This window comes from Lepidochelys olivacea, assembly GCF_965140295.1.
Source record: "Lepidochelys olivacea isolate rLepOli2 genome assembly, chromosome: 14".
Classification (NCBI taxonomy): Eukaryota; Metazoa; Chordata; order Testudines; family Cheloniidae; genus Lepidochelys; species Lepidochelys olivacea.
In genome coordinates, this window is record NC_140424.1 from 9,955,486 (window position 1) to 9,981,343 (window position 25,858).

The 25,858-nt window shown below is 43.4% G+C and overlaps 1 protein-coding gene across 2 annotated transcripts in view; it reads right to left on the minus strand.

Moving 5' to 3' along the window:
* RAB11FIP4 (RAB11 family interacting protein 4) overlaps positions 1-24,020 on the minus strand; it is a 196,731-nt gene extending 172,711 nt beyond the window's left edge. The window contains exon 1 of one of the 2 annotated variants that reach the window (XM_084648385.1): positions 23,803-24,020. In XM_084648385.1, the coding sequence (XP_084504511.1) occupies positions 23,803-23,955 (153 nt within the window). In that variant the 5' untranslated portion in view covers positions 23,956-24,020. The remainder of the gene's footprint in view (positions 1-23,802) is intronic. The other variant, XM_084648384.1, reaches the window with a different exon arrangement.
* Between the last annotated feature and the right edge of the window lie 1,838 nt (positions 24,021-25,858).

Here is a 25,858-nt window from a genome sequence, read left to right on the forward strand (position 1 = left end):
TCAGGCCCTGTTGAAATCAATGGCAAAACTCTCATTGGACTTCACCCCATGTTTACAAGACTCGGTCAAAGTGAAACGTATTTGATCATCTAAAGCCAACTGAGTTGAGCCCATTGCTATGCAGGATGAATTTAGCCTATAAATATTCCATCAATGGATTCTAGTGAGAGCACAGATTTCCAGATCTGAAAACTATTGCACAGGTAGCCATAATTGGCCTTTTAAGGCAACGTCTTCTTAAAAAATCCCCAAAGACTAAGCTTGGAAAGAAAGGGCAAAATATACATAGCAGTCCCTTGCCACATGCTAGTGTCACTCAGTCAACATGATTTCATGAGCAGAAAGATTTGTTCAGATATTAATTTTATAGTAAATTAATTATCTGACATTGCTTAGGAAGAACGGGAAACAGGAGCAAGAGGTGCAGAGGGTTGAAAGGAGAGACACCGGGATGTGCCCAGAAGCACGATATTCATAAGATTTATTATTAGCTTTGTGGTAATGCTTACAGGCCCCAGTCATGAAGCAGAACCTCATTGTGCAAGATGCTGAACAAACAGAACAAAAAAAAACATTCCCCGCCCAAAGAGCTTACGATCCTTATCAACCCCAAAGGACTATAAATAGTGTTTATACCACACCAGATTTTCAAAAGCCATGAGTCATCTTGGGCACTCAACCTGAGACACCTCAGTGAGGTCTGGTTTTCAGAAAGAGCTGAGCAGCAGCTGCCCTATTAAGTAGTGGATCGCTCTTGTGCGGCCTCTGCCTAGGGAGTGAATTTCACCCCTAAATGTCTGCAAAATATAGGATCAGATTCCTCTGTGTTACACCTCTGCAACTCCATTTAAAGTCAAAGAGAGTGGTACTGAAAGGAGAATTTGTCCTACAGCATTAATACAGCAGGATGTAACCTGGCTTTAGGGTTGCCAACTTTCTAATCACAACAAACCAAACACTCCTGCCCTGCCCCGCCCCCTGCCCTGCCCCTTCTCTGAGACTCCTGCCCCGCCCATTCTCTGAGGCCCCACCCCTGCTTGCTCCATACCCCTTCCCTCCCTCGCTCGTTCGCTGTCCCCCATTCTCACTCACTTTCACTGGACTGGGCCAGGGAGGCTCCACGCGTCCCCGCACCCACAAGCACCACCCCCCACAGCTCTCATTGGTTGCGGTTCCCGGCCAATGGGAGCTGCAGAGCTGGCCTTCAGGGCGGTGGCAGCACGCAGAGCCTCCCTGGCTGCCCATGCGTCTAGGGGCTGCAGGGACCTGGCGGCCGCTTCCGGGAGCCGCGTGGAGCTAGAGGAGGCAGGGAGCCTGCCTTAGCCGCAGGGTCCCACTGCACTGCTGACCAGAGCCGCCAGGGTCCCTTTTCGGCCAGGCATTGTGGTTGAAAACCGGATGCCTGGCAACCCTACCTGGGTTTCAAAGGCAGCAGTTACACTCTTTTGCATTCCCACTCGTGACATTTGAAAAAAAAAGATTATTACCAATGCCATCCTCCAGCATCCTGAGACAGCACTGCTGTAACAATGCATGCGGAGATAGATCCAGGTCTGCGGGAAGCTAAGCCTCCATTTCAGATCTCCTAGCATGTGGCAGACCGTGAATATTCATTACCTCTTAAGACGTTTGGAAGTGTAAATTCAAACCACGGTCAAGTGTGCTCATTTATTCACACAGCTGAGTCACATTAATTGACAGGCTGGGACCTAAAAGACTGGTGAGTTTTAAGAAAATATTAGTTGAATAGATTTGAACATTTAGGAGTTGTGCATGGGGTCTCTTTCAAACAGCAGTTCACACACGGACAGGCATCACGATAAGCCTTTTTTTCTTACCACTTCCAAGAAGCAGCACTGAACTTGTTTATGTTGTCTGATGCACAGTGACCCATTTAACAGCAATTTCAGAAACCTTCGTGGGAATCACAGCAGCTTGTTATAAAGTCTCTGATATGCCAGGCAATAAATATCACTGAAAACTCACCTAAAGGGAGCTGTAGCTCTTTCATTAATAGCAGAAAGCACAACCAGCCTCTACTACTAGGGGGAAAATAGCTGTATTTAAACAGTTGAGAGAGGTACAGTCCAGTGGCCAAGGAACTAGAAACTCCTGAGCTCAAATCTAGGCCAGGGTTAACATCTTCAAAAGCACTTAAATTACTTGAGAGCCTAAGTCCCCTTTTAAAAAGTGACTTGGACCCACAGGAGCCTCCGTTGCATTGACTCTCAAAAAGACTTAAGCTTCTAAGTGCCCAAGTCGCTTTTAAAAAGCAGACTTAGGGCTTGTCTAAACAAACTAAACTAAACAGACTTAGGGCTTGTCTAAACAACATGGGATGGAAATCTACAGCGTCCCAGCCTGCCACACACTGTCTGTATGGACCCTGCATTATAAGTTCCCTAGTGTGTTTTGATCTACTCCACTTTGAAACGGAAGTAGGTCAACACGCACTAGGGAACTCTTAGTGCACGGCAGCAGGGTCCACGCAGATGGCTAGCATGTGGCAGGCTGGGACACTGTAGGTTAATGTTCTGTTTGTGAAGACAAGCCTTAAGACTCTCACATCATTAAGGGTCAAATGTGTTCAGGTATTTAAGTAGTTAAAGATGCAGACAGACATGTAGCCACTTCTGAAAATCCCACTAGGCAACTACTGTCACCTGTAGGTGCTTAAATACTTTTAAAAATCTGGCACATTGGAAATGTTACCTCTTGTCAATGATTCCCTCGATGGACTTGACCAAGCCATTGAAACCTCTGCCTCAGTTACCCCAGTGCAATGGGGATCAGAGTATTTCCTACTCACAGGGCTGCTATAAGGTTAAGTTACTTGTGCCTGTGGGCACTGTCTTTTTATCTGTGTTTGTACAACACTCAGCACATGGTGCCTTGATCCTGATCGGGGCCTTTGAGCACTACCGCCATATGAATATTTCAAAATTATAATAGCAACATAATTCACCTTTTTATAGCAATTACTATCAGAGGATTACAGAAGCTTTACAAATATTCATTAATTTTTCTTCATAACCACCTCTTTGAAGTAGATAAATGCTATTGACAAACACAGAGAGTCACATGGGATGCCGCTGTGATAATTTTGTTGGAAGCCCACTCACGTCTGTGAGGTTTGCCTGTTAAATAGTATTTGGTGTGTTTCTTGAAGCCCAGCTCCTCGAGTCCTGTGATTATGTGAAAATCTCAGTATTCATTTTAAAAAGAAGTTTTTATCCTTCATGGCTGAAAAGGAAAACTGGTAAGCATAAACCCTAAAGGCTTAAAAAACAACCCACACATTACAGATTCACATTACGGAAGAAAGTCTATGGTAGAACCGTGAATAAAACCGGTCGACTCCCATTCTTATATTTTAACAATAAGAGCATCCTTCCTACCTAAGGCACTGCACATCTAACTGGATCCTTGTGGGTGGTCCTTTGCTGAATGGAATTCCACGGACACCAATGGGACTACGCTCATAGTGTCCACCCTACACAGACCCCATTGCAGGTTCAGGGCCTAATCTTTGTGGCTATTAAGTGCTTCTATAGTCTGGGGAAAAGACAAATTCCAGACTCGACAAAACGTATTTGCAGATAAACTACAAATTTAGTAATGAATTGCCAGTCCTGGCCATTCATATCAAGACACTGGGATTTAAAAGGTCAGTTGCAAAACCAATGCTACAATGAAAACTGAACTAAGCCAGAAACGCGCCAAAAGCACTAACTGGATCTGGAGGGAATTCAGTTTCAATGCATCTTTTTATGCACTTTCCCCCTCTGAAATCCCTTAACATTTCCTGGTTTGCAATTGCCTTACTGGTATCAAGAATCCCATGAAATCCATGGGGAAGAATGGATTTTTAAAAGGTTAGTTAAACCTCATTCCTGTGCTGAACTGCCATCAGAGTCTGCTTACTAGGGACACTGAACACGTATTCTGATCTTAAATTAACTTCCATTCCAGGGTGGCAGCTTGTCTTTAAAGGGCAGCCCCTGCATTCTGGCAAAGTTGTTTACAAAAAAAAAATACTATATCTATGCTAAAGTGATTGTTCTTATCCTGGTACACTTATCTCCCCGTATTTCCTTTGTTTTTACTGTTGACTATCAATATATTTGTTGGCCGAGAGAAGATTTTCCTTCCCTTTACTCTTAGCCTGTTCCATCTGCCTGATTCATTCAGTGAAGCCACAGATCAGTGTTAATGACAACACAAAATGGATGTTATTGATGACAGCGCTGCTGAACTGAATCAGGCACAATGAGCAAAAGGCTGAACATAAAAGGTAAAAGTTTCTATCTACAGCAAGAGTGGGAGAGTAAATAAAGACTTGGAAGTTTAAGAGGGTTTCTGTAACTATAGTAATACCTCCCATTGCTCCAACACCTGCTATCTGAGGATTGGGTCGTGCTTCTCAAACACTTTGCACTTCATAATACCTCTCGGAAGCAGGTAAGGGGAATATTATCATCCCCATTTAACAGATGGGGAAACTGAGGCCCAATTTTCAGACATGCTGAGCACTCATCTCTCCCACTGAAATCAGCAGGAGTTGCAAGTGCTCAGCCTCTCTTAAAATCAAGCTCTAAGACCTGAATTCCCATTCTCTGCTCTATTCTGGAGACCCCCCAGTGACCCCCAGACTTTTACCACTAAAGTTGCTCTTTGCCAGGCCCCAGTGCCAGCAGAGGAATGGGAATATTATACAGGACATTTACTACCCATTAGTTATGGCCTGCAGTGCACTCTGACTCTTCCCTTCCTTCCCTCATTCCCAAGAGCAAAGTCAGCCTAGAACACGTGCTTGGTCGGCTGCGATCCCCACAACTTTTGAGATGAACTTGAGGGCCCAGGACCCCAGTCCCCAACCCCTACTAGCTGCTAGCACTCTTCCAGCTCAAACCTGCCAAGTTTTAATGCCAACTGCCAAGTTTCCCTGCCCTACCCACAAAACACGCTACACGACTGACTGAGGTCTCACTGGGACCCCAAATATCTCACACAGGGTTTCTCAAAATCTAGAGCTGGTTTTGCCCCAGAGCCGCTGTGTCTCTGCCTCTGCATTTGGAGCTTCCTGGAATGCTTAACTGGGTGGCCTGCATGCTCCCGGCTGAGGAGATTAATGCTTCAGGACCAGGAATAGCCTCTGGGGAAACCATCCATGGAATTGCTTCCATGGGCTAGAGAAGTCAAATGTTAGGTGGACTGGACCTACCACAGCATGGATAATGGGCCTGGTTTTCACCTCACATCAATGAATGGAGTTACCTCGGGGCAAGCCAGAGGCAAATCAGGCTGAATGATTTCGTAAGTACCACAGAAACAAGGCAGAATCTGAACCTATCTGAACCTATCCCCCTTTTGGCATCCAAAAACAGAGGCTACAGAAAAAGCTCTATTGCGAGAGGTCAGTCTAAAATCCTTCTCTCTCCCCCCCACCTCCTGGGAATCCATGGCAATGCTGCTAGAAAACAGAGCCACCTCTTCTAAAAAAATGCAAACAATGGTAAGCTCTGAATAAAGAGACATGCCACTGAACAACACATATTGCTAAAAAGCCAGTGCTTTTAATAAAGAGGGGTGAAAAGCAGCAGGCTGCTGTAATAATCCCAGAGGTAATTTATAGCCACATTCTTCTACCAACTCAACTCTATCAAGCAGGGCTTCCACCTGAAATGTTATGTAAAACATTCGTTGTTATATCTACTTAGACTGACTCCTCCAAAGCTCCGTTTACCTCTTGAAAGGAGCTAATTTGCTGTACAATTACCACATCTAGGTGGTAGAAAGAACGGACTGTGCCAGTTTAAATCAACTTTAGCCACCTACCACAACACACTGAGATATAATGAGCCCACAGAAGTAGCAGCAAGGGAATTGCAGACCTTCTGAGTAGGGATGAACTAAACTGGGCTGGAAAAGAAAGTGATACTACTGTACCTCCAATCTAAGAGGTGCTCAGAGACAAATGGGCCAACTTCTCCCCTCAGCTTTGCCAGTCACTTGTACTCAGTTACACCGGTGGGACTGCATGATTCTAAGGAATAAGTTCCACTCAGTATGTTTATTGTGGGCTCCAGCCAATTGACCTCCTGAGACTGAAAGAGAAGGCGACTATATAACAACTCAGTGTCCTTCTCTTCTTTTTCTTTGTTGATTTCTGGGTGTAGTGGGCTTTCTGGCTTGATCTCTGTGTGCGTTCAGTGCTGGGGAACCAGAGTACATAGCAGAGGGGCTACTGGTATTTCTCCGTAGGAAGGGGTTCATGTTTCATGTCGCCATTTACACAGAATGGCCAATTTAATTCTCATCTCCCTCTTTTACATTCACCATCACATGTTTAATGGACTCACTTGTGTTATTCAGTTTGTAGGGAGCATTGGCTGCATGCTGAAAGCAAGTGTGATGGTTGGAAGGAGGCTTTTCCAGCTGTCTTCCAGACTCAGAATCTATGGAATGGAATGTCAGAGTGTCTAGATGGGAGGGGGAGGAAGAGATGTGGACCACTAAAAAACAATATGTAGTGATGGGCAAGCATTCAGTGAGACCTGAATAACGTGCACAGGTACCCCTTTGAATAATATCCAGCAACATGGGGCAGCCCATATAGGGCCAATGAACTGTTTGAGATTATGAAACGGAGCTGGTGATCTGCATTAGAACAGTCTGTTCACACGGATTCCCCTGAGGCTATCGAAAGTTCTGATACTCAATATGCTGCTACTGTATGGTTCCTCCATCCTCTACTCCTGATAGCACTACACACCCTTAGGCAATGAAATGCGCGATGAAATCTGGATTCACATGCCAACATGCAGAAAATCACTTTGACTGCCCCAAAGGAACTGCTGACATGGAAGATCACTAAGCAGTACCAGCTGTTTCTTGGTACTTGGAGTGAGGCAGTGGAACAGGATTCATCTGCACAGTGCACAAGCGTCAGAGTTAAACACAATGTCTCTGCAGAACACGATCTGCAGGTGTCCTGGGACATCCGCAGAGGACCATGGAGGGACTGAAATAGACATGTGACAAATGGGATATCCATTGCTATTGTTATAATTATTATGTTTGTTCAATGACAAAAATATATTGGAAGGAAGAGAAGTCACCTGGATCTGGTTTTGAAGGAAAACATGTTTGTGTCCAATATTTTGGACTGAAGATTTTTTGCTAAGATTTTACTTTCCACTAAGATTATCTGTGTGACTCTGCCTCAAATCAGGGAGAACTTAAATCATTTACCATGCCTGCATAAAGCTCATTTCAAGCAGGTACCCACCATCAACATCACAGATTAGTTGATTTCTTAAAGGCATCACAGTAGAGGTGGGTTCACCAGGGACTTGAGGGCATTGGCTTTTTGGATCGGAACATGAATTGTTTAGATTGAAGTCAATGCAGTTTTCCCATTGAGGGCAAAGCTCAGTTATTTTATCACCCACTTTTTTATTCAGGTGAAAAGGAGTATTGTTTCCCTTCTAAAGTTGGTACTTCCTATGAGAGAATTTAATATCAATTTGTCATTCATGAATGGTTTTCCTGCCCACATCCATCTCTTTAGCCCAAGAGGTGGTTTTCATATTCCAACCCTTTGACATGCAGAATTTATGACAGACACCATTTATCTGCTTCACACATAGTTGCCAGGAGTAGGCACAAAGCAAGTTATGATTTTTTTTTGTATATGATGGCTGCTGGCAACAACCCATGCAAACTAGTTTCATTCTCTAAACTAGGCATGTTAGACCACCTGTCTGGGAGCAAATGAAACATCCCCTTTCCAGTAAATCTAGCAAACTGGACACAAGAGCTTTGAATGGGCCACAGAGATGTAAGTTGGAAGTGAAAAGGCATCACCCTTACAGAGTGCAATTTTCCTCCAAGGAAATTTTCAGCACTAGTAATTACCCAATGAGAAGAGCAAAACTGTGTGGATTAAAAGGATTTGTCAGTTCGAATTAATAAAGATCAAGCTGCCGATCCCCACAATGTATCCAGCTCCTTCCAGATGCCTCCTGACTCACTATCTGAATTCTTCGATTTCAAACAGAATGTTGTATTTTCCAGCGAGATTGCCATCCTGAAGATCTGGGGCCTTTCCTTTGTTTACTGGTTACCCAGTCAAAGGGCTAAGGCCTGTTCCACTCCTACTTGAGACCCATGGGAGCCATGCCAGCTTTAAACAGACCAGGGCAGCTTTAAGGTCACTTGGCACTTCTCTGGCAGTGCAAAGTGGCCTTAGCTGAGCCAACTCTCTGGTTCTGGGACTCTCCCCTAAAACCAGAATTGAAAGAACTGGATACTCTGTGAATGCTGCACACTCAACTGTAGCTCTCAGTCTCAGCAATCCTGCACCGGATGAGCTCAGCAATCCTTTATCACATGCACATATGCTCTTCCATATGCCTTTCTCCAGGAAACCCGACTTACAAATAACAGAATTTGTCTATATGTGCAAGCTTTAATCCTTCAGAGATACTCTCCCTTTACCATCCGAGCTGAAAATTCTGAGATGGAAGAGAAAGATGATGAAAAGTAAGGGAAAGATGACCATTTTGCAAGAAAGACCCCCATTTTCTTCTCAGATAAAATCAGCACCAGCTATGCTCAGTTAAACTGCAGGCATTGCTGGGAGTGGCTTTAACACACACCTGGGCCATTCTTAACCACTTCTGAAGTTTGAGAATATAAAACTCCAAACCTGAAAATGGCAAGAGAGAAAAACTAAGAGGAAAACCAACCAACCAATCAGCCCCACCTGCAGGTGACCAGTTATACACCAGCTCATGGAGTTCACAGAAATATTGTTACCCACAATTTGCCTGACCTCTACTTCCTTAAAAATTCTTGGGTCTTTCTCAGTGAAGAAAAACATAATTGGTCTTCTCAGTGTAGTTATGCATTTTTTTAAAAGGGGGCTTTCAGATCTGCTCACTCAAAACGTCAATTTAAGGCACCAGTGAGAATTCCTTCTGAAAGCATCCCAACAGCTATTATTGTTTCTGCGGTGGTAGCGCCAATCAGGGACTGGCCCCCACTGTGCAAGGTGCTGTACATACAATGTTACGCAGTTACAATGAAATCTTTTACTAGTGTTGAAAAGACTAAAAGCAGGAACAAATACTCTTTCCTTGCAGAAAGTTCTCAGCACTTTAGGTTTTATCAGCCTCGGTCACCATCTCTCCCAGTGCACTGGCCCAGACGCACTCTCTCAGCTCCCCTGGCATTCCTTCTTAGTGCAAAGTGATGGAATGAACCTGTGATTAGTTCTTCAGAGCAGAGTCTCACTCTCAAGAAAGGCCACCCCAAATGCTGCACGCAGTCAGAAACTCATGTGCTCAAGACCACAGTCTGAACTTACAACGAAATACTGTGAAATGAAGGAAGCAATAAGCCAACCATGACCCAGACCTATGGCAAGCTACAGCCAAAGAAATTATGGTAATATTGGGCGAATCCTCTAGTGCTCACTCTGGCAGAACTCCCACGGACACATAGGAAGGGCTGGAAATGACCCAAGTGTCTACCAAAATTAGGCAGAAAGTGCAGGGACATGCACTGAAATGGTATCACTCCTCCTCTCCCTAAAACCCACAAGTTTATATGGATATATTTAAGACTCTGTAATATTCAGAGATGGAGAAGAGATATTAGATTCTCCACCTGGCTTCAGGGTCAATGCAGGATTTCCCACACAGAGCATTCTCACTGATACACCAACTTTGGATCTCCATGGATCTAGCAGCCTTGGGGTTCTCCTGACTCAAGCAGTCCAATGAAATCAATAAGCCATCCAGCAGCGCAACTTCTTTCCTGAGATTCCCGTTTTATACCAAACAAGAGATGCCTCTGCGTATGTTCTACAAAATTCTTCCAGCTGCTGCTTCTTCTACAGACAAACATTAATTGACTGAACCATGGATGCATCTGTATTTACTTCAAGTTGCTCTGTGTACATTTAAAGAAGGGTTGAAGTCCAGAATCCAAATGTACATGGCCCACGGCGAATTACTGAGTCGATTCTCTAGTTATCCACGGTGCTTTCATCAGCATCACTTTCTCTCCCACCCCAACACTGTTGAGCTGTCTTCTCCAAGCTGCTGTTCGGCAATTATTATGCCATTCACTAAATACCTCTCTCCTTAATATGAAATTGGCCTATAAAGGTAGTACCCTCTGCAGAGACACAATCCAGTTCGGCAAAGGTGTCACGTGGCAAGTAAATGCAGTGTTACGTGGCGATCATTATTAAGGCTGTATGCAGCCTGCAACAGCAGGGTGTGAAAATTAAACTACTGTAAAACAAAATTTTACAGGATACAAACTGCTTGGCTCCGATTACCTTTCAGCCACCCTCACTGCCATTGCATTTGAATGGGCTGGCCCAGCAAACCACCCTGATGCTGCACAATGGGAGAGGGCTGTCAGCAAGCCCGCTGCTGCAGTGAGTAGTCAAATATGTCTCTGCTTGTCTGACAGCTGCCATCTTAGCTGATACACCAGGGATTGAACTAGAGACTTCCAGAACTGTACTGTAGATTCAAAGGAGACAGAAACAGCGCTAACCATTTAGTGCTCTATTGCCATACTCTTATGCTAAGGAGCCCTATCAACGGGACTAGTCAAGGGGAATAAGGGTATCACAGTCTGGCTCTTAGTAGAAATGTTTGACCCTCCTCCTCTAAAACAGGTCAAAACCAAAAGCGTCTCTTGGCATCAGGCTGCCATTTCTAGAGTAGTCTTTGGGTTGTGGTTATTTGGAAGTGCCATTTGCAGTGACGGAATCTTACATTTACGTGGAGGGAAAGAGAAAGAGTTTGCCCTGCTGACCAGCTGGATTGAGGTAGAATCCTCGGGTCAATTCATAATTCCCACTGAAATGTACGAGAATTTCAATAGTGATTTCAGTGGGACCAGGATTTCCTGGAGGGCCAACTTCTGCCTCACACTGATGCCACTCGTAGTCCCACTGAGTAGCGATGACAAAATCTGCCCTTTGCCATTTACCCTTTCATTTCTTGGGATCCCTTCCTCCACATTTGAGTAGTCTTTCCACCGGATTATGTATTTAGCCAGTGACCTCCGCTGAATTTTGATTCAGTGCTTGGAACACGAGCAAGTTCTAACAAGGAAACACCTATAACAACAGTACTGCAGCTTTCTACGGCATTATAGTTCCCAGTAGCAATGTTGATATAAAATGCAGAGTAGCTGCCTTTATTGTAGGATACTGTAATATTTTGCAATCATGGAATAGACTACTGGGTTGGGATCAAAGAGGAAACAATGAGTAGAGGCTATTTTGTCCCTCTCTCTGTCCATCCTCTTGTTATCAGATTTTCTGACCGAAATAGCTCTAAACTCATAGCTGTTGCAGAGATTAGCTACCATGAACTACTGGTTGTCATATGGTTTAATTAGGTAAAATATGTTCGAGTGAGCATTTAGTCACTTGATATGTAAATAATGAAAACAACAATATTTTGCTACAGAGACCCTGAAATCTATTCAAAACATGCAAACATGAAGAAAGCTGTTTGTGTATGCATATTAATTTAAAAAAAAAATCAGAACAACAGAAGTGGAGTAGGAAAAAATAAATCCTATGTTCAAAATATCATCTGGGTTGTGTCAGTAAGGGTCATTTCACTGTGACACATGGAGCTGCAGCAGAAACTGGAACGAAAAGGATTTGTGCGTTTCCACTTCCTCGTTGCAAAAAATAAAATCCACAACCCCCCAGTGACTGCTGCTGCTCAGAACAAGCCAGAAGGAGTGGAGAAAATATGCAGTAGTAGGTGTCACAGCAACAGAAGACAAATAATGGTGGGTTTCCAGGGCTGGAAAATTATGAAGAATATTATTGGTGAATATAAATAATAAAAATAAGCTATTTGTGGCTTGGTGCATAAATATCAAAAATTCTGAAAATTTCTGCTGAAGTAAATATTCCAAAACCCACCAGTTCTTGTATGGCAAGGTAGCCAAAGTAAGGAAAGAATGAATGTGTGGTGATTGCCTGAGATATGCAGCTGGAACAGACTAACATAACTTAGGAAATAGAACCGTGTCTGAGGCACCAAAAAGGCAGCAATAGAATGGTAATTATACATGAGTAACATGGCATCCTATTAGGACTACAATATGCATACAGAGCAGCATGCATTTAATCGTACTGTCATTTTGAGTCCAAAACACCATCCAAAGTTGTATTCCTAAAGCAAAAGGAATATTCAAGATAAATTAGCACGGTGGTTATAAAACATAATCATTTAGATAATACTAAAATATTATATCCTGATTCCCAGCCCAGTGCCCTATCTATTAGACCATGCTGTCTCTCGCAGGTATTTTGGATAAGTATTTTGTCTGTGCATTTAATTGCCGTCACTCATTCACAGGCAGGGAGTGCTACAGAACTAAACTAAAAATCAGGAGTTAGGAAGGACTCTTGATATTTTTGTTTTTAATCGCACTCATTTCTAATCACAGGGAAACACTCTCTTTCCCTTCAAGTGAGGCCCTTTAATTACCTTTTGAATGGCAAGTAATTGAAATGTATTATACAGTGCTTTTGTTTATAGTCACACTGCTGTTATAAAACCAAATTCTATACGACCAGCAATTGTGTCTGCCACTTCCTATTATCTACTTAATCACACCCTGGTCTGAGTTAGCTATGTTGCCACACACAAATGGGTATTTATTCAGCAACATCTGCAGGTATCAAGGCCTGAGAACATACATCTCTCACAAGGAACTGCACAGTTTAAACACTGCTATGATTTCATTTGTAGCTCCTGCATAGATGAACAAAGTTAAAGTAGTCTTATGAAGCTAGCCTACCTTACAAAGTAAAAATCCAAGTTTCTAACATGCTCATTAATGTTTGGCTCTGGAATCAGATGCCATTAATGGGAAACACGGCATTGTTGATTGCACAAGGAATAATGAAATCATTTTACTTCGATGAACACTGTAAGGGAATTAAATTTGTGTCCACTTTGTTAGCCTGAAAGGCTTTCTGCAGGTTATCAATGGGTTGTGCTAAATTGCAGATGACAATGGAGCCTTGAGACCATGTTAGCTTCTTCTAGCATCCAACTGGAAATTCTCCTGTATCCCCAAAACACTGTACCTTTCCTTGAACAATTTTGCATAACTCACTTTTCAGAGCTTAATCATATGAGAGGGGTAAAATCCGTATGCACTGGAAATTTGAATACCCTCCAGAGTCGCATGAGCAAATTTCTGGAAAACACCAACACACGTCACACCTGAAAAATACTAGTTTTTAGGGCTGTCGATTAATCGCAGTTAACTCAAGTGATTAACTAAAAAAAATTAATCACGGTTAATCACAGTTTTAATGGCATGGCTAAACAATAGATTCCAATTGACATTTATTAAATATTCTGGATGTTTTTCTACATTTTTATATATATTATATTCTGTGTTGTAATTGAATCAAAGTGTGTATTATTTTTGAATACAAATATTTGCACTGTAAAAATGATAAACAAAAGAAATAGTATTTTTCAATTCACCTCAGACAAGGACAGTAGTGGAATCTCTTTGTCATGAAAGTGCAACTTACAAAAGTAGGTTTTTCTGTTACATAACTGCACTCAAAAACAAAACTATGTAAAACTTCAGAGCCTACAAGTTCACTCAGTCCTACTTCTTGTACAGCCAATCACTAAGACAAACAAGTTTGTGTACATTTACAGGAGATAATGCTGCCCTCTTCTTATTTACAATGTCATCAGAAAGTGAGAACAGGCATTTGCATGGCACTTTTGTAGCCAGCATTGCAAGATATTTACATTCCAGATATGCTAAACATTTGTATGCCTCTTCATGCTTTGACCACCATTCCAGAGGACATGGTTCCATGCCGATGACACCCATTAAAAAAAAAAAGTGTTAATTAAATTGGAGACTGAACTCCTTGGGGGAAAATTATATGTCCCCTGCTCTGTTTTACCTGCATTCTGCCATATATTTCACGTTATAGCAGTTTCAGATGATGATCCAGCACATGTTGTTCATTTTAAGAATACTTTCACAGCAGATTTCACAAAATGCAAAGGTACCAATGCGAGATTTCTAAAGATAGCTACAGCACTCGACCCAATGGCTAAGAATCTGAAGTGCCTTCAAAAATCTGAGGGGGACGAGGTGTAGAGCATGCTTGCAGAAGTCTTAAAACATTCCGATGCAGAAACTACAGATCCTGGACCAACAAGAGAGAAAATCAACCTTCTGCTGGTGGCATCTGACTCAGATAATGAAAATGAACATGTGTCGGTCCACACTGCTTTGGATTGTTATCGAGCAAAACCCGTCATCAGCATGGACACATGCCCCCTGGAATGGTGGTTGAAGCATGAAGGGACATATGAATCTTTAGCGCATCTGGCATGTAAATATCTTGCAACATCAGCTACAACAGTGCCGTGAGAACACCTGTTCTCACCTTCAGGTGACATTGTAAACAAGAAGCAGGCAGCATTATCTCCTAACAAACTTGTTTGTCTGAGCGATTGGCTGAACAAGAAGTAGGACTGAGTAGATTTGCAGGCTCTAAAATTTTAATTTTTTTATTTTTGAATGCAGTTTTTTTTTTACATAATTCTACATTTGTAAGTTCAACTTTCATGATAAAGAGATTGCACTACAGTACTTGTATTAGGTGAATTGAAAAAAACTTTTCTTTTTTTACAGCGCAAATACTTGTAATCAAAAATAAATATAAAGTGAGCACGGTACATGTTGTATTCTGTGTTGTAATTGAAATCAATATATTTGAAAATGTAGAAAACATCCAAGAATATTGAAATAAATTGTATTTTATTACTGTTTAACAGTGTGATTAATTTAAATGTGATTAATTTTTTTAATTGCTTGATAGACATACTAGTTTTACATTTTAACAGCACAGACTGAATCTCGCATGGAAAAAAAAAGAGAGAGAGAGAAACTACATAGAAAATATCCAGTCTTGCCAAGCAGCTGAGTAATTAACCTCCCTAATTTCAAGCTCTACCTCCAACAATATATAAAATGGAAGCAGCATTGGATTGTATTTGCAGGATCTACATGTTGAGGTTTTTCTCAAGAAGATTTTGCATTTGATCACATGACAACACAATGCCACTGTAGCTATATCAAAGATAATCTCTCAAGGTAGCTCTAAAGCAGAGTTATTTAAATAAAAAATTCAAGAATTACTGTCTTTTCTCTGGTTTTTAACAAAAGCCTACTCATTGTGATCACTGTCATGTATTTCAGAATACAGCAGTAGCTAATTCTTAAGTGTGCGTGTAACCCACCCCCAGTGCTCGTATCTCTGAAATGCATTCATATTACATAACAAATTAGACTTGTAAGTGCACAGCAAACCTTACAGCATATCTCCTCATTACAGTGCTGTAGCAAACATACGATGAACAATAAGGACTAAGCCTGCTTTATGTCACCTGTTTGGAAATACATGCTTGATTGTAGGATGTACCGGTAGGTTTGTTTAAAGCACACTGCAGTACTGGCTTGCACTGAATTAGGAAAGCTACAGCAACTGTACCTTGACTAATCCAAAATCCATTAAGCATCCTAGCGTACAGTTTTCAGAGTAGAATTTTTTCCCTACCCAGTCAAAACGATATTAAATAACTGGTCATTAGCAAATTACTTTAGCGAGTCAAAATGTGCACCAGCCTAGGTATATACAAGAGAATGCGGTTGCGTGGGAACTGCCCTTCTGTCCTCAGCATGGCTGGGTGAATATTTATTTGTTCTTTCGAGAAGTATTTCTCTGAAAAGCAGAGCACGAGGAAAGCAGTAATTCTTTTCTGCTTCTGTCATCAGAATACCACCACCCTTTGGTCATGCTCTAATACTTTTCCTTTGAAATCTCAGAGTTACAGGTCTTATATCCCATATTTGATAGATGCTTATTATAAGGCTACAGCATACATTAAACTATTTAAAGACATTGCCGGATTCTGCTTTCAGTTACACTGGTGTAAATCAGGAGGAACTTCATATACCTCAGTGGTTTAATTCTAGAGTGTCACCAGCATAGCTGAGAGAAGAATCTAGGGGCGTAGGCGCTATGTAAGACCACTTTTGCAATGGAGAAGTGCTTTTTGTACAGGAAGGCCATTACAGAGCAGTTATTTACAGTAGACCCTCTGCTTCAGTGCATGACCTCAACAAGTCCTTCTCAACCTGTTTACCACTGTGGGCTGCATATGCAGCTCTCTGTGTGTTATGTGGGCCACATCCATACAACATATATATATATACTATCTGTATGGCCCTGAGAATGTCACACGGGCCACAGGTGTGTGCTGTTTGGGCCGCAAGCGGCCCGCAGGTTGAGAACCACTGCCCTAGAGGATAGTTCAAGAGCATGCCCCCATATTTTGATGCTTTGCTACTCTCTATTGGTCTCTACATGCCAAAGAAGAAAGGTGGGGATTTGCTCTTGGGATTCTGTGTACATCTGGCCTGATGCCGCTCTCACATACACCAATTCTACATGGTTGAAACTGACTCCAGTGGAGTTACTGTCAATTCACAACAGTATAATTGATAACACCCTACAGGTTTTTATGAGCTGCTGAAGTTCCCTCTTAAGTGGAATTCTGTTTCTATCCTGGCAAGTATTTGTTGATCTTAATATTACGCACACTGCTGTCTAAGCATGAACACCTGTGCTTTCTCTTTTTTTAAAAATAATGCTCCAAAAGGTGATTACGTCTCTGAAAATAAATAGTCAACATGTTTATCATATTTCACTTGTTGCTGAAAACTGAATGTAGAGTTTAAATAGGATCTAGAATTATGAAACATTCACTGGCAACAGATTTGTAAGATACACACTTTCACATAACCCATTGCCAGGAACCTGAGCACATTTAATATGTAATTTGCAAGGCTTCTAGACACATCAGCTGCAAGTGCAACTATTTTCTAAGTAACAAGAAATCAGATGGCAAACAACTTCTGGCTTTTTCAGTGCTACAAGTGTTTCCCCAACTAGTGACTACACAAGTTCCAGCCATGGTATTTAAAATGCAGTGTGTTTTCCACATCTTTCTTCACAATCCCTGGTGAGTGGGCATACATTTGGCAGGCTGGCATTTCCACTCCTTATGTAACAAACTGCTCAGCAACATGGAAATCTCAATAACAGCTATTTGTGGGGTGGGTTTTGCATGCAGTCGCCAAGAAGAGAGCCAGCGTTGTCTAGTGGATAGATAGGGTGCTGCACCAGTATTCTACAGACCTGGGTTCTATCCCAGGCACAGCCACTGACCGGCTTGCTGACCTTGGTCAAGTCATTTCACCACAGCTTTTCCCCTTTATTTAGATCTTTGGGGCAGGGACTATCATTAAATGTGTGACTGGGGCCTCTGCATGCTATTGGAGTATAAATAAGAAGAATTCACTGGTGAAAGGGTTCCACTGTTTCTGTTTTAAACTATTGTGCATTGTAGCTCAGGTGTAAAAGAGACAATCGTTACTTCAAGTTGGGCCATCATGTAAGTGTTGCAAAAACAAGCTTGTACTAAACCAAAGCTCAGTAGAAATGTTTCCATAATAAAAAGCAATCCAATGAAAACAGTTGTTTTTAAACCAACAAATATTGCCTTGCAGCATTTGAAACCTCAAGCACTGTATCAAGGAGAAAAAAGAAAGTGGCATTGACTATAAACAAAAGTGAAACTGATGTCATGGATTTCCAGCATCCATAGCTAAAGGAAAAAGCAAGCACAATAGTGGAAAAGTGACAAGCAAATTGGAACTTTAAACTTCTTTTACTTGTAATAATCTAAGGGGGACATTTTCAAAAGGCACAATTGGGCACCGAATTCCCATCAATGCTTTTGAAAAGCCTCCCACCCTCCACTGTTCCTGGTCTCATAGTCAATAAATGTGTCTGTTTGCAACATGTGGTTTTCAGTTGACAATATCTCCTTAAAAGCCACAGCTACATGTAATCTTCCTGCTCTCACTGAAGCCAGTGAAAATTTTGGCTGAGAGAGGCAGCAGGGTTCGGACCATATGTTGTAAAGTACTTGGGGAACCTTTGGGGTAAAAGCACCATGTACATTTAAGATACTTAGTATTATTTGACCCTTGATGTTTAATATGAATTGCTCCATCCTATATGTATTAACATCTGTATTACAACTGCAGCACCTATGGGCCTCATCACGCTAGGTGCTAAAAACGAAACTCCCGATCATGCAAACACTTATGCACATGCTTAACCATGAGTATGAAAGTAATTACATTGACTTCAGTGAATTACAATAAGGCCCCAATCCTGTAATGAGCTCTGCCTGGGCACAGGGATTCACTCGCATGGAATTCATTGCTAGATCAGGGTCTAGGAATAAAATGATAGACCCTGCCCCTATAGAGCTCAGAGCCTAATTTAAGACAGCGTGTGAAAACAAGGCAATACTTCCAAGGACTTCAGTGAAGCCAGGATTTCATCGAGGGTGTATAACAAAGGAGGAGTGGGGTAAAAGTTGCTGCCATAGAGAGTTTTAAATAGGGTAATAGATAATTTCATCATCAGTGATAGGAACCATAAAAATCCCCAAAGTTTAATCATGAAAAAGCTAAACATTTTCAAGTTTCACCTCTGTTATTTTGACTGTGCCGATGAACATGAGGGCTGCTTTTTCCAGGCAAAAACCTGCTGTTTTGCTGCAAAATTTTGCTTTGAGGCAAATTTTCAGAAAGTTCCTGATCTCTTTAGAATGATAAATTTCATCATGTTGACCACAAACCAACCAAACTACCAACCACATAAAGGGTAAAAACTTCATACTATGTTAAATTCTCACAAACTTTGGTAAATAACTCAAGAATTTGTAATATCAAGGTTTTGCTTGGCCCTGGCTACAAATATATGAAGGCACAGAGGTGGATTGTCGGATAAAGTCGGGAAGGATGGAATTAACCAAGCCAAATTTCACTCTCATTACACCAATGCAATGTCGTGACTATTTGTGCTGAGAGTGTTATAGATACTTGGGTTGCAACAGTGCAAAATCTGGTCCTTCATATGTTAGGTATAAGATACACAGAACTGAAAGGCTAAAATCATTAACATATAGGGTCAATCAATCTTCTGCTAAAGCCAATGGAAAGATTCCCATTTATTTTAATGGGAGCTGGATTGGGCCCAGAAAATGTAGAATAAAAACCAAAAGTACATTTAAACAATGAATTATCATGCGTTAGACTACGGTAAAGAGGACAAGGCAGCTCTCTGGCAGCATCTCTGAGGTTTAATTTAATCTGACACATTGCAGATTTTCCTGCACAATTCTTATTAGGCCCCTATGGAAGCAAGTTTGGGATGGCTGTACTGTTTTGGGAAACTGATTCTTTCTGTCTCCTGAGGTCACCAGTGATACATAGTAAATAAAGTTCATTTTGAATGACACGTTTTTAAACAGAATGGCAAAGTCATTATCCACCCACGATAAAGTATTTACAGTACATCTGCACTAGGATCATTGCCTCCGTCTGCGGTTCCATAGCAAATCTCTCCCAGTGGTATGCATATCAAATTGGTTCAGCTGAGAAGTCCAGAGATGATTTTTCAAACTGCCCATGCTGCAAACTCTGCCCCTAGAATCTGAAAGCCAGACTTTCCCTGCCTCTTATGTTACCACCAGCAGTGAAGATCCTGCAGTCAGAAAGGAGCAGGCACGTTTGTCAATGATGCATGTAACAGAACAGAGTCCAGCTTGCTGTCTCCTAGCTAACCTGTCCGTGCAGGGAATAATCTTGTCTTTGTCAGTTAAATGAGCAGACCTGACTCAGCCACTGCTAAATAGCACAGTGCAGTTTGTACATCACCACTTTTCTCAGTCGGGGTCCTAATGCCTTTTCTGATTTTGGACATCCCTGTCCTCCTTCCCTTTTCCCCTTCTTTTCCTCCCTTCTCCATATTTCTTTGCCCACAAACTCTCTTCCTCCCTCCATGTGCCTTACAGGTCCAATTAAATCCTCCCCACACTGATCGCCCTACACACCCTTCCTATCGTTTCCTGCCATGCACATTCCATATTTCCCTGCTGCTGTTCCCTGCAGTGCCTCGTGGCACACCTGTTTGGCTGAACTCCACTGGGAAATCAATAACTTGATTAGGAGTGGAGGAGGCCATCATTCTTAGAGCACTCAGTCTGCTCCTCTGATGACCATCACTGCATCTGAAATACATCCTCTTGAAGCACCATGTCAAAGAACGGTGATTACTTAACATGGGTACTGGAAAAGCTTGGTGTTGACTATAAAATAAGGATCCTGTGAAGTTGGAATGGCTTCAAAACGTACCATAACACACCCAGCCCTCTTTAATTTCCTCCTTCTTGTAAACTCTCAGCCCCTCCCATTTTATCTGGTGATATCTGGGAAGAATTAGAGATGAATCTGAGAAGGCAGTATTATGATCATGTTTAGGTTGTGGCTGAGACCGAATCAGGGCTAAGGTTTAGCAGCAGATTCAACAGCACTGAAATCACATAAGCGAGTCTCATGAGATTTTGGCCCCAAACGGTAATATTTTAGCTGCAGCACCCAAAGCTATAAAATAGCACCAACCCTTCTGGATTAGGAGCTGTCCCAGAACCAAAACTGTAGAGGCAGGGGACATGAATCCACATGCACGTAACAATCTAAAATTAAAGGAGTTCAGATGTGAAGTTTTGGTTTGGTCCACCCAAACCTAGCAACAATGCAGCATACCAGCTACTGAGGGCTTGATTCAAAGCCCAGTGAAGTCAATGAGAGCCTTTCCAATTACTTCAACAGGCTTCAGATCAGACTACTTATACAAAGAGAAATTAAGACAAATTGTAATATGCATGCTACTAAAGATATAGAGGTAAATTCCTTTTCTCTCATCTTTGTAAGTATATTTTTCAAACATTGTCAGTTACAACTAACAAGAATGCAGTGATGATTACAGGGCATTTCTCATTACCATTCACCCTGTTTAACTAGACATATGCTGCAGCCTATAATTTAATCTCTTATTTGCATATTATTTATTTTTCTGGCACCTAGTCAGTAATCTAGGCCCCTCCCAAAATTCAGAATACACCAGTCATGGTTTATAATTTTTCAATACAATACTTTAGTTCATCAAACCCTCACCCTTTACATATTTCTAATACATTCATCTACAAAAAATAAAGACATTTTTAAGACATCATCTGATTCAACCTTTTATCTCCAGTTTATTCTCCCAGCTCCCCTCCTAATAACCTGATAGATTTCCATACATTCTAAAGTCAGAAGGAACCTGATCATCTAGGCCAGTGGTTCCCACACTTGTTCCGCCGCTTGTGTAGGGAAAGCCCCTGCCAGGCCAGGCCAGTTTGTTTACCTGCCACGTCTGCAGGTTCAGCCGATCGCGGCTCCCAGTGGCCGCGGTTCGCTGCTCCAGGCCAATGGGAGCTACTGGAAGCAGTGCGGGCCGAGGGACGTACTGGCCACTGCTTCCAGCGGTTCCATTGGCCTGGAGCAGCGAACTGCAGCCACTGGGAGCCATGATCGGCCGAACCTGCAGACGCTGCAGGTAAACAAACCGGCCCAGCCCAGCAGGGGCTTTCCCTGAACAGGCAGCGGAACAAGTTTGGGAACCAATGATCTAGGCTGATCTCAAGCAAAACAAAGGCCAGAGCATTTCACCAACCTTCCTAAATGCCAACAAGAAAAGGTTATTGATCTAGGAATGAAATAAATACAGTAATACAAAAACCACCCACAGTACAATCAATGCTTCTTGCGACATAGATTTAACAATTTAGGCCCTTAGTGTATATAGGAATGTATAATTCTTCAAGGGACAAATAAAAACAGAGAGATCAATAGAGCTCACTCCTGTTAATCCTTTCTTCTCCTTATATTACTGGTTACTGAATAATAACTCTAATCTCTCATTAAAGAAATATTCAACCACAGGTCTATGACTAGATGCAAGAAATGGAGCCTCCTGTATCCTCTTTCTTTAATTTAATTCACAAGTCTTGTTTCATTACCAGTGCTGATCCAAAAATTAGTAACTTGATTTGACAAGAATTATGAATTTATTATGCTTTTTTTGCAATCGTACTTCCTTGGAACCCTTTTATAAACTTCTCTCTCTTTACAATCTCTGCAGATTAATTTATTTTACCGCATTTTAAAAGGTCAGAACTTTTCATCCTGACACCAGCTTTGTTTTCTTGGTGCTGCCTCCTTTTTTTAAGTGCCAGAGCATTTTGTTATGTGGTGACCCAGAGATGAGGTATCATATTCTGAAGGGGGGAATCTTCTCATGAAATACAAGATTTCATATCTGGTTCATTTTGTTTGAGATTTCTCTCTTACTCAATAATTTAAGAGGAACTGGGCCAATTGAAATTCATGCAATTATTCTAATCAATATTGGGCCAAATTCTACTCTTATTTACACTACTATAATGCAGTGATAATGGTTCCACTAAAGTAATAGCTCCGCTGAAGACAGTGGAGTGACTCCAGATTTATACCTGTGTCAACGATAGACTGACTTTGGTCCATAATTCTAACTCACACAGCTTTTCTGTGAGTGTCACTGCAGATTAACATGATGCTGTTAAATGGCTCCACAGGCATTCCAGAACACACTCTGTGTTCTTTAAACACCAAGAAGGCCAAACAGGACTTACATGTATAAGGAATTATGACAGACCCATGGTGGAGTAACAGGATTTGCAATAAAGGCACTCATTTCAAAGGAGAGTCTTGTTTGTGTAATCTGTGGAACCTATTTTCAGATTATCCACATAGCTAAGGAGGAGAAACCTTTGCTTTCACCACAACAGTCATGCCTGGCAAAAAAAACAGCAACAACAACAAAAAAACTAAACAGCAGAACCATCACATCTGTTCACTAGCGCAGGTGTATTTCTGCTTAGAAAGTCAATGCTGCCATTGAAAGAAAGCCCAGTTTTGGTAAACAAGGTCAAACCCAGGTGTTTCTGAGAGTCAGGTGGCTATTTGCATCAGCATAAAAGAGCCGGGCAGGAAATAAACTAAAGAAAATATGAGCCTGTCCCTGCAGTCTGATTCAGACAAAAAAAATCATATGGGGCTGAATTCTGCATGGCCTTATCCCACTGTTTATTCGCAGGGAAAGCAATGCAGGGTTTGCCCCGTTTGCCTGAATGGCAGCAGGGTGGTATGTTCAAAGCCAGAAGTCCAAAATATTGACTTCAGCGAAGTTACTCTCCATATGGACAAGAGAAAGAGACTTTAGAAAACAGAACCAAGAAGAGGTGCAAAACGGGTTAACTGCAGGAACAGAACTGCCCCCCTTGGCCAGAGGGGTCTGGAGTCAAATCAGCAGAGAAGTAGCCCCAGGCTCCCTGAGAGTGCCTCTTCCTGCTCTAGGCTGCAGGAGAAAGTGCATTTCCGTGCAATCACCTCGGACGTGATTTGACCCAGAGCAGCCTGGCCCTGCGGTGCGGAGCGCTCAGGGGTGCCCCCCCCCGGATCAGAGGGGGAGCCCCAGTTAAAAGAGGTGGCAGAGCTGCCGCAAAGGGGCAGCGATGCGGGGAGCCCAAGGCAGGGGGAGCCTGCAGGTGCAAAGGGGGGGGGGGATGCAGGACGGCGGGCGGGCGCTGCAGGGTGAACGGGGGGAGGGAGCCCCGGGTGGCGCTGGAGGAACCGGAGCCCCGCTGGCAACTGCCCCGCTCGGGGGCTGGGCGCGCCCCCAGCCCCGCTCACCTCATCCCCGTGGCCGAACTGCAGCCCCAGGGCGACGAAACGCTCCACGCGGACGAAGCCGGCCGCATCCTCGTCGCACACGTCGAAGACCTCCTTGAGCTTCCGCAGGAGCCGCATCCAGTCGGCCTGGCCCCCGAGCCCGCCCGGCTCCATCCCGGGCGCCTAGCTGCAGCCCCGCGCCAGGCGCCAGCCGGCCGCAGCCATGGTCGCCCGGCTGCCTCCCGCCGGCGTGTGACATCAGCCAGCTGGGGGGAGGGACCACAGAACGGGGGGAAGGGGGAGGGGGAGAGCTGGGAGAAGGAGGGTGGGAGAGCCAGGGGAGGGGGAGAAAGGGGATGGGAGAGGGGAGGGGGAGAACCAGGGGGAGGGGAGAGGGGAGGGGGAGAACCGGGAGAAGGAGGGCGGGAGAGCCAGGGGAGGGGGAGAACCAGGGGATGGGAGAGCCAAGGGAAGAGGAGAAGAGGGATGGGAGAGGGGATGGGGAGAACCAGGAGAAGGGGGATGGGAGAGGAGAGGGGGAAAACCAGGGGAAGGGGAGAAGGGGGATGGGAGAGGGGAGGGGGAGAACCAGGGGAAGGGGGGAAGGGGGAGGGGGATAGCTGGGAGAAGGAGGGTGGGAGAGCCAGGGGAGGGGGAGAAAGGGGATGGGAGAGGGGAGAGGGAGAACCAGGGGAAGGGGAGAAGGGGGATGGGAGAGGGGAGGGGGAGAACCAGGGGAAGGGGGATGGGAGAGGGGAGGGGGAGAACCGGGACAAGGGGGAGGGTATAGGGGAGGGGGAGAACCAGGGGAAGGGGAGAAGGGGGAAGGGAGAGGGGAGGGGGAGAACCTAGAGAAGGGGAGAAGGGGGATGGGAGAAGGGAGGCGGAGAACCAGGGGAAGGGGAAAAGGGAGACCCAGGGGAAGGGGAGAAGGGGAGACCCAGGGGAAGGGGAGAAGGAAGGGGGAGAATGAGGAGAAGGGGGATGGGAGGGGGAGAACAAGAAGGGGGGTGGGAGAAAACTAACAGCAAAGGGGGCAGCATGCTTTAGTGGTTAGAGCATGGAATTGAGGCTCCAGGAACCTGGGTTCTCTTCCAGGCTCTGTCACTCGCCCACTGAGTCACTCCACCCCGCTGTGCCTCAGTTTTCCCCGTTTGTAAAACGGGGATAATACTTGTCCTCCTTTATAAAGTGCTTTGAGCTCCACAGCTGAAAAGTACATGAAAAGTCATGTAACAGCTCAGTATTAGATGTCAGTAGAATATAAAATTAAATATTAAGATTAAATGGAGGAGGGCTGGGAATGAAAAGAAAATATGTGACTAAGATAAAGAGAAGGCAAACACCTGTCTGATCCAGGTAAAGCAAATCGTTGCATCTTACTTTGTGCTACTCAGAAAACATCCCGCAGCAGTGTTTGTTTGTAAGAGGGGATATTGCATGGTGATATAAGTCAGACATGACTAACTCATTTAATGACTCACGTGCCATTGCAAGTTAGGCCTTCCTGTTATTCAGTGTAAATTTATCCTTTCTTAATTTAAGCCTTTTGCTACTTTCGCTGTCCCCCCCCCCCCCCCGTCTTAAAATAACCCTTCTAGTCTTTGAGCTTTCTGAGGAGTGGGTCAAAGGAATGGACAAAGAATGGGTCCCTCTTTCTGCACCATGCCTTCGGCCCTGTGAATCTTGGAGGCAGCCTTTGGAGCAGGTACCATGAGTTCGTTTAGGCTTAGGTACTTGATGGCTCAGAATCTGGCCAGTCACTCTTACTTTTGCCAAAAGCGCCACAGTTGTTAATAAGCACAAGTGGCCATTACTCCAGTTTTACATTGTGTGTGATTTTATGAGTGATGTTTTGCAGGTTGTCAATAAGGCTGCTCACTTAAAATGCTCTGTGCTAAAGATTTTACAGTTAGCGCTGGACTTTGAATTGAAACACTATCTCATTAATTTCTTGCTTTAACACAGCAAAATAACAAAGGCCTCACATTCCACCTAATGTCTCTGGAAATGCCATGACGGAAGGAAGCCAGCCAAAATGCTTTCCTCCTCTGGGAGGCAGGAGGCGTACACCCCC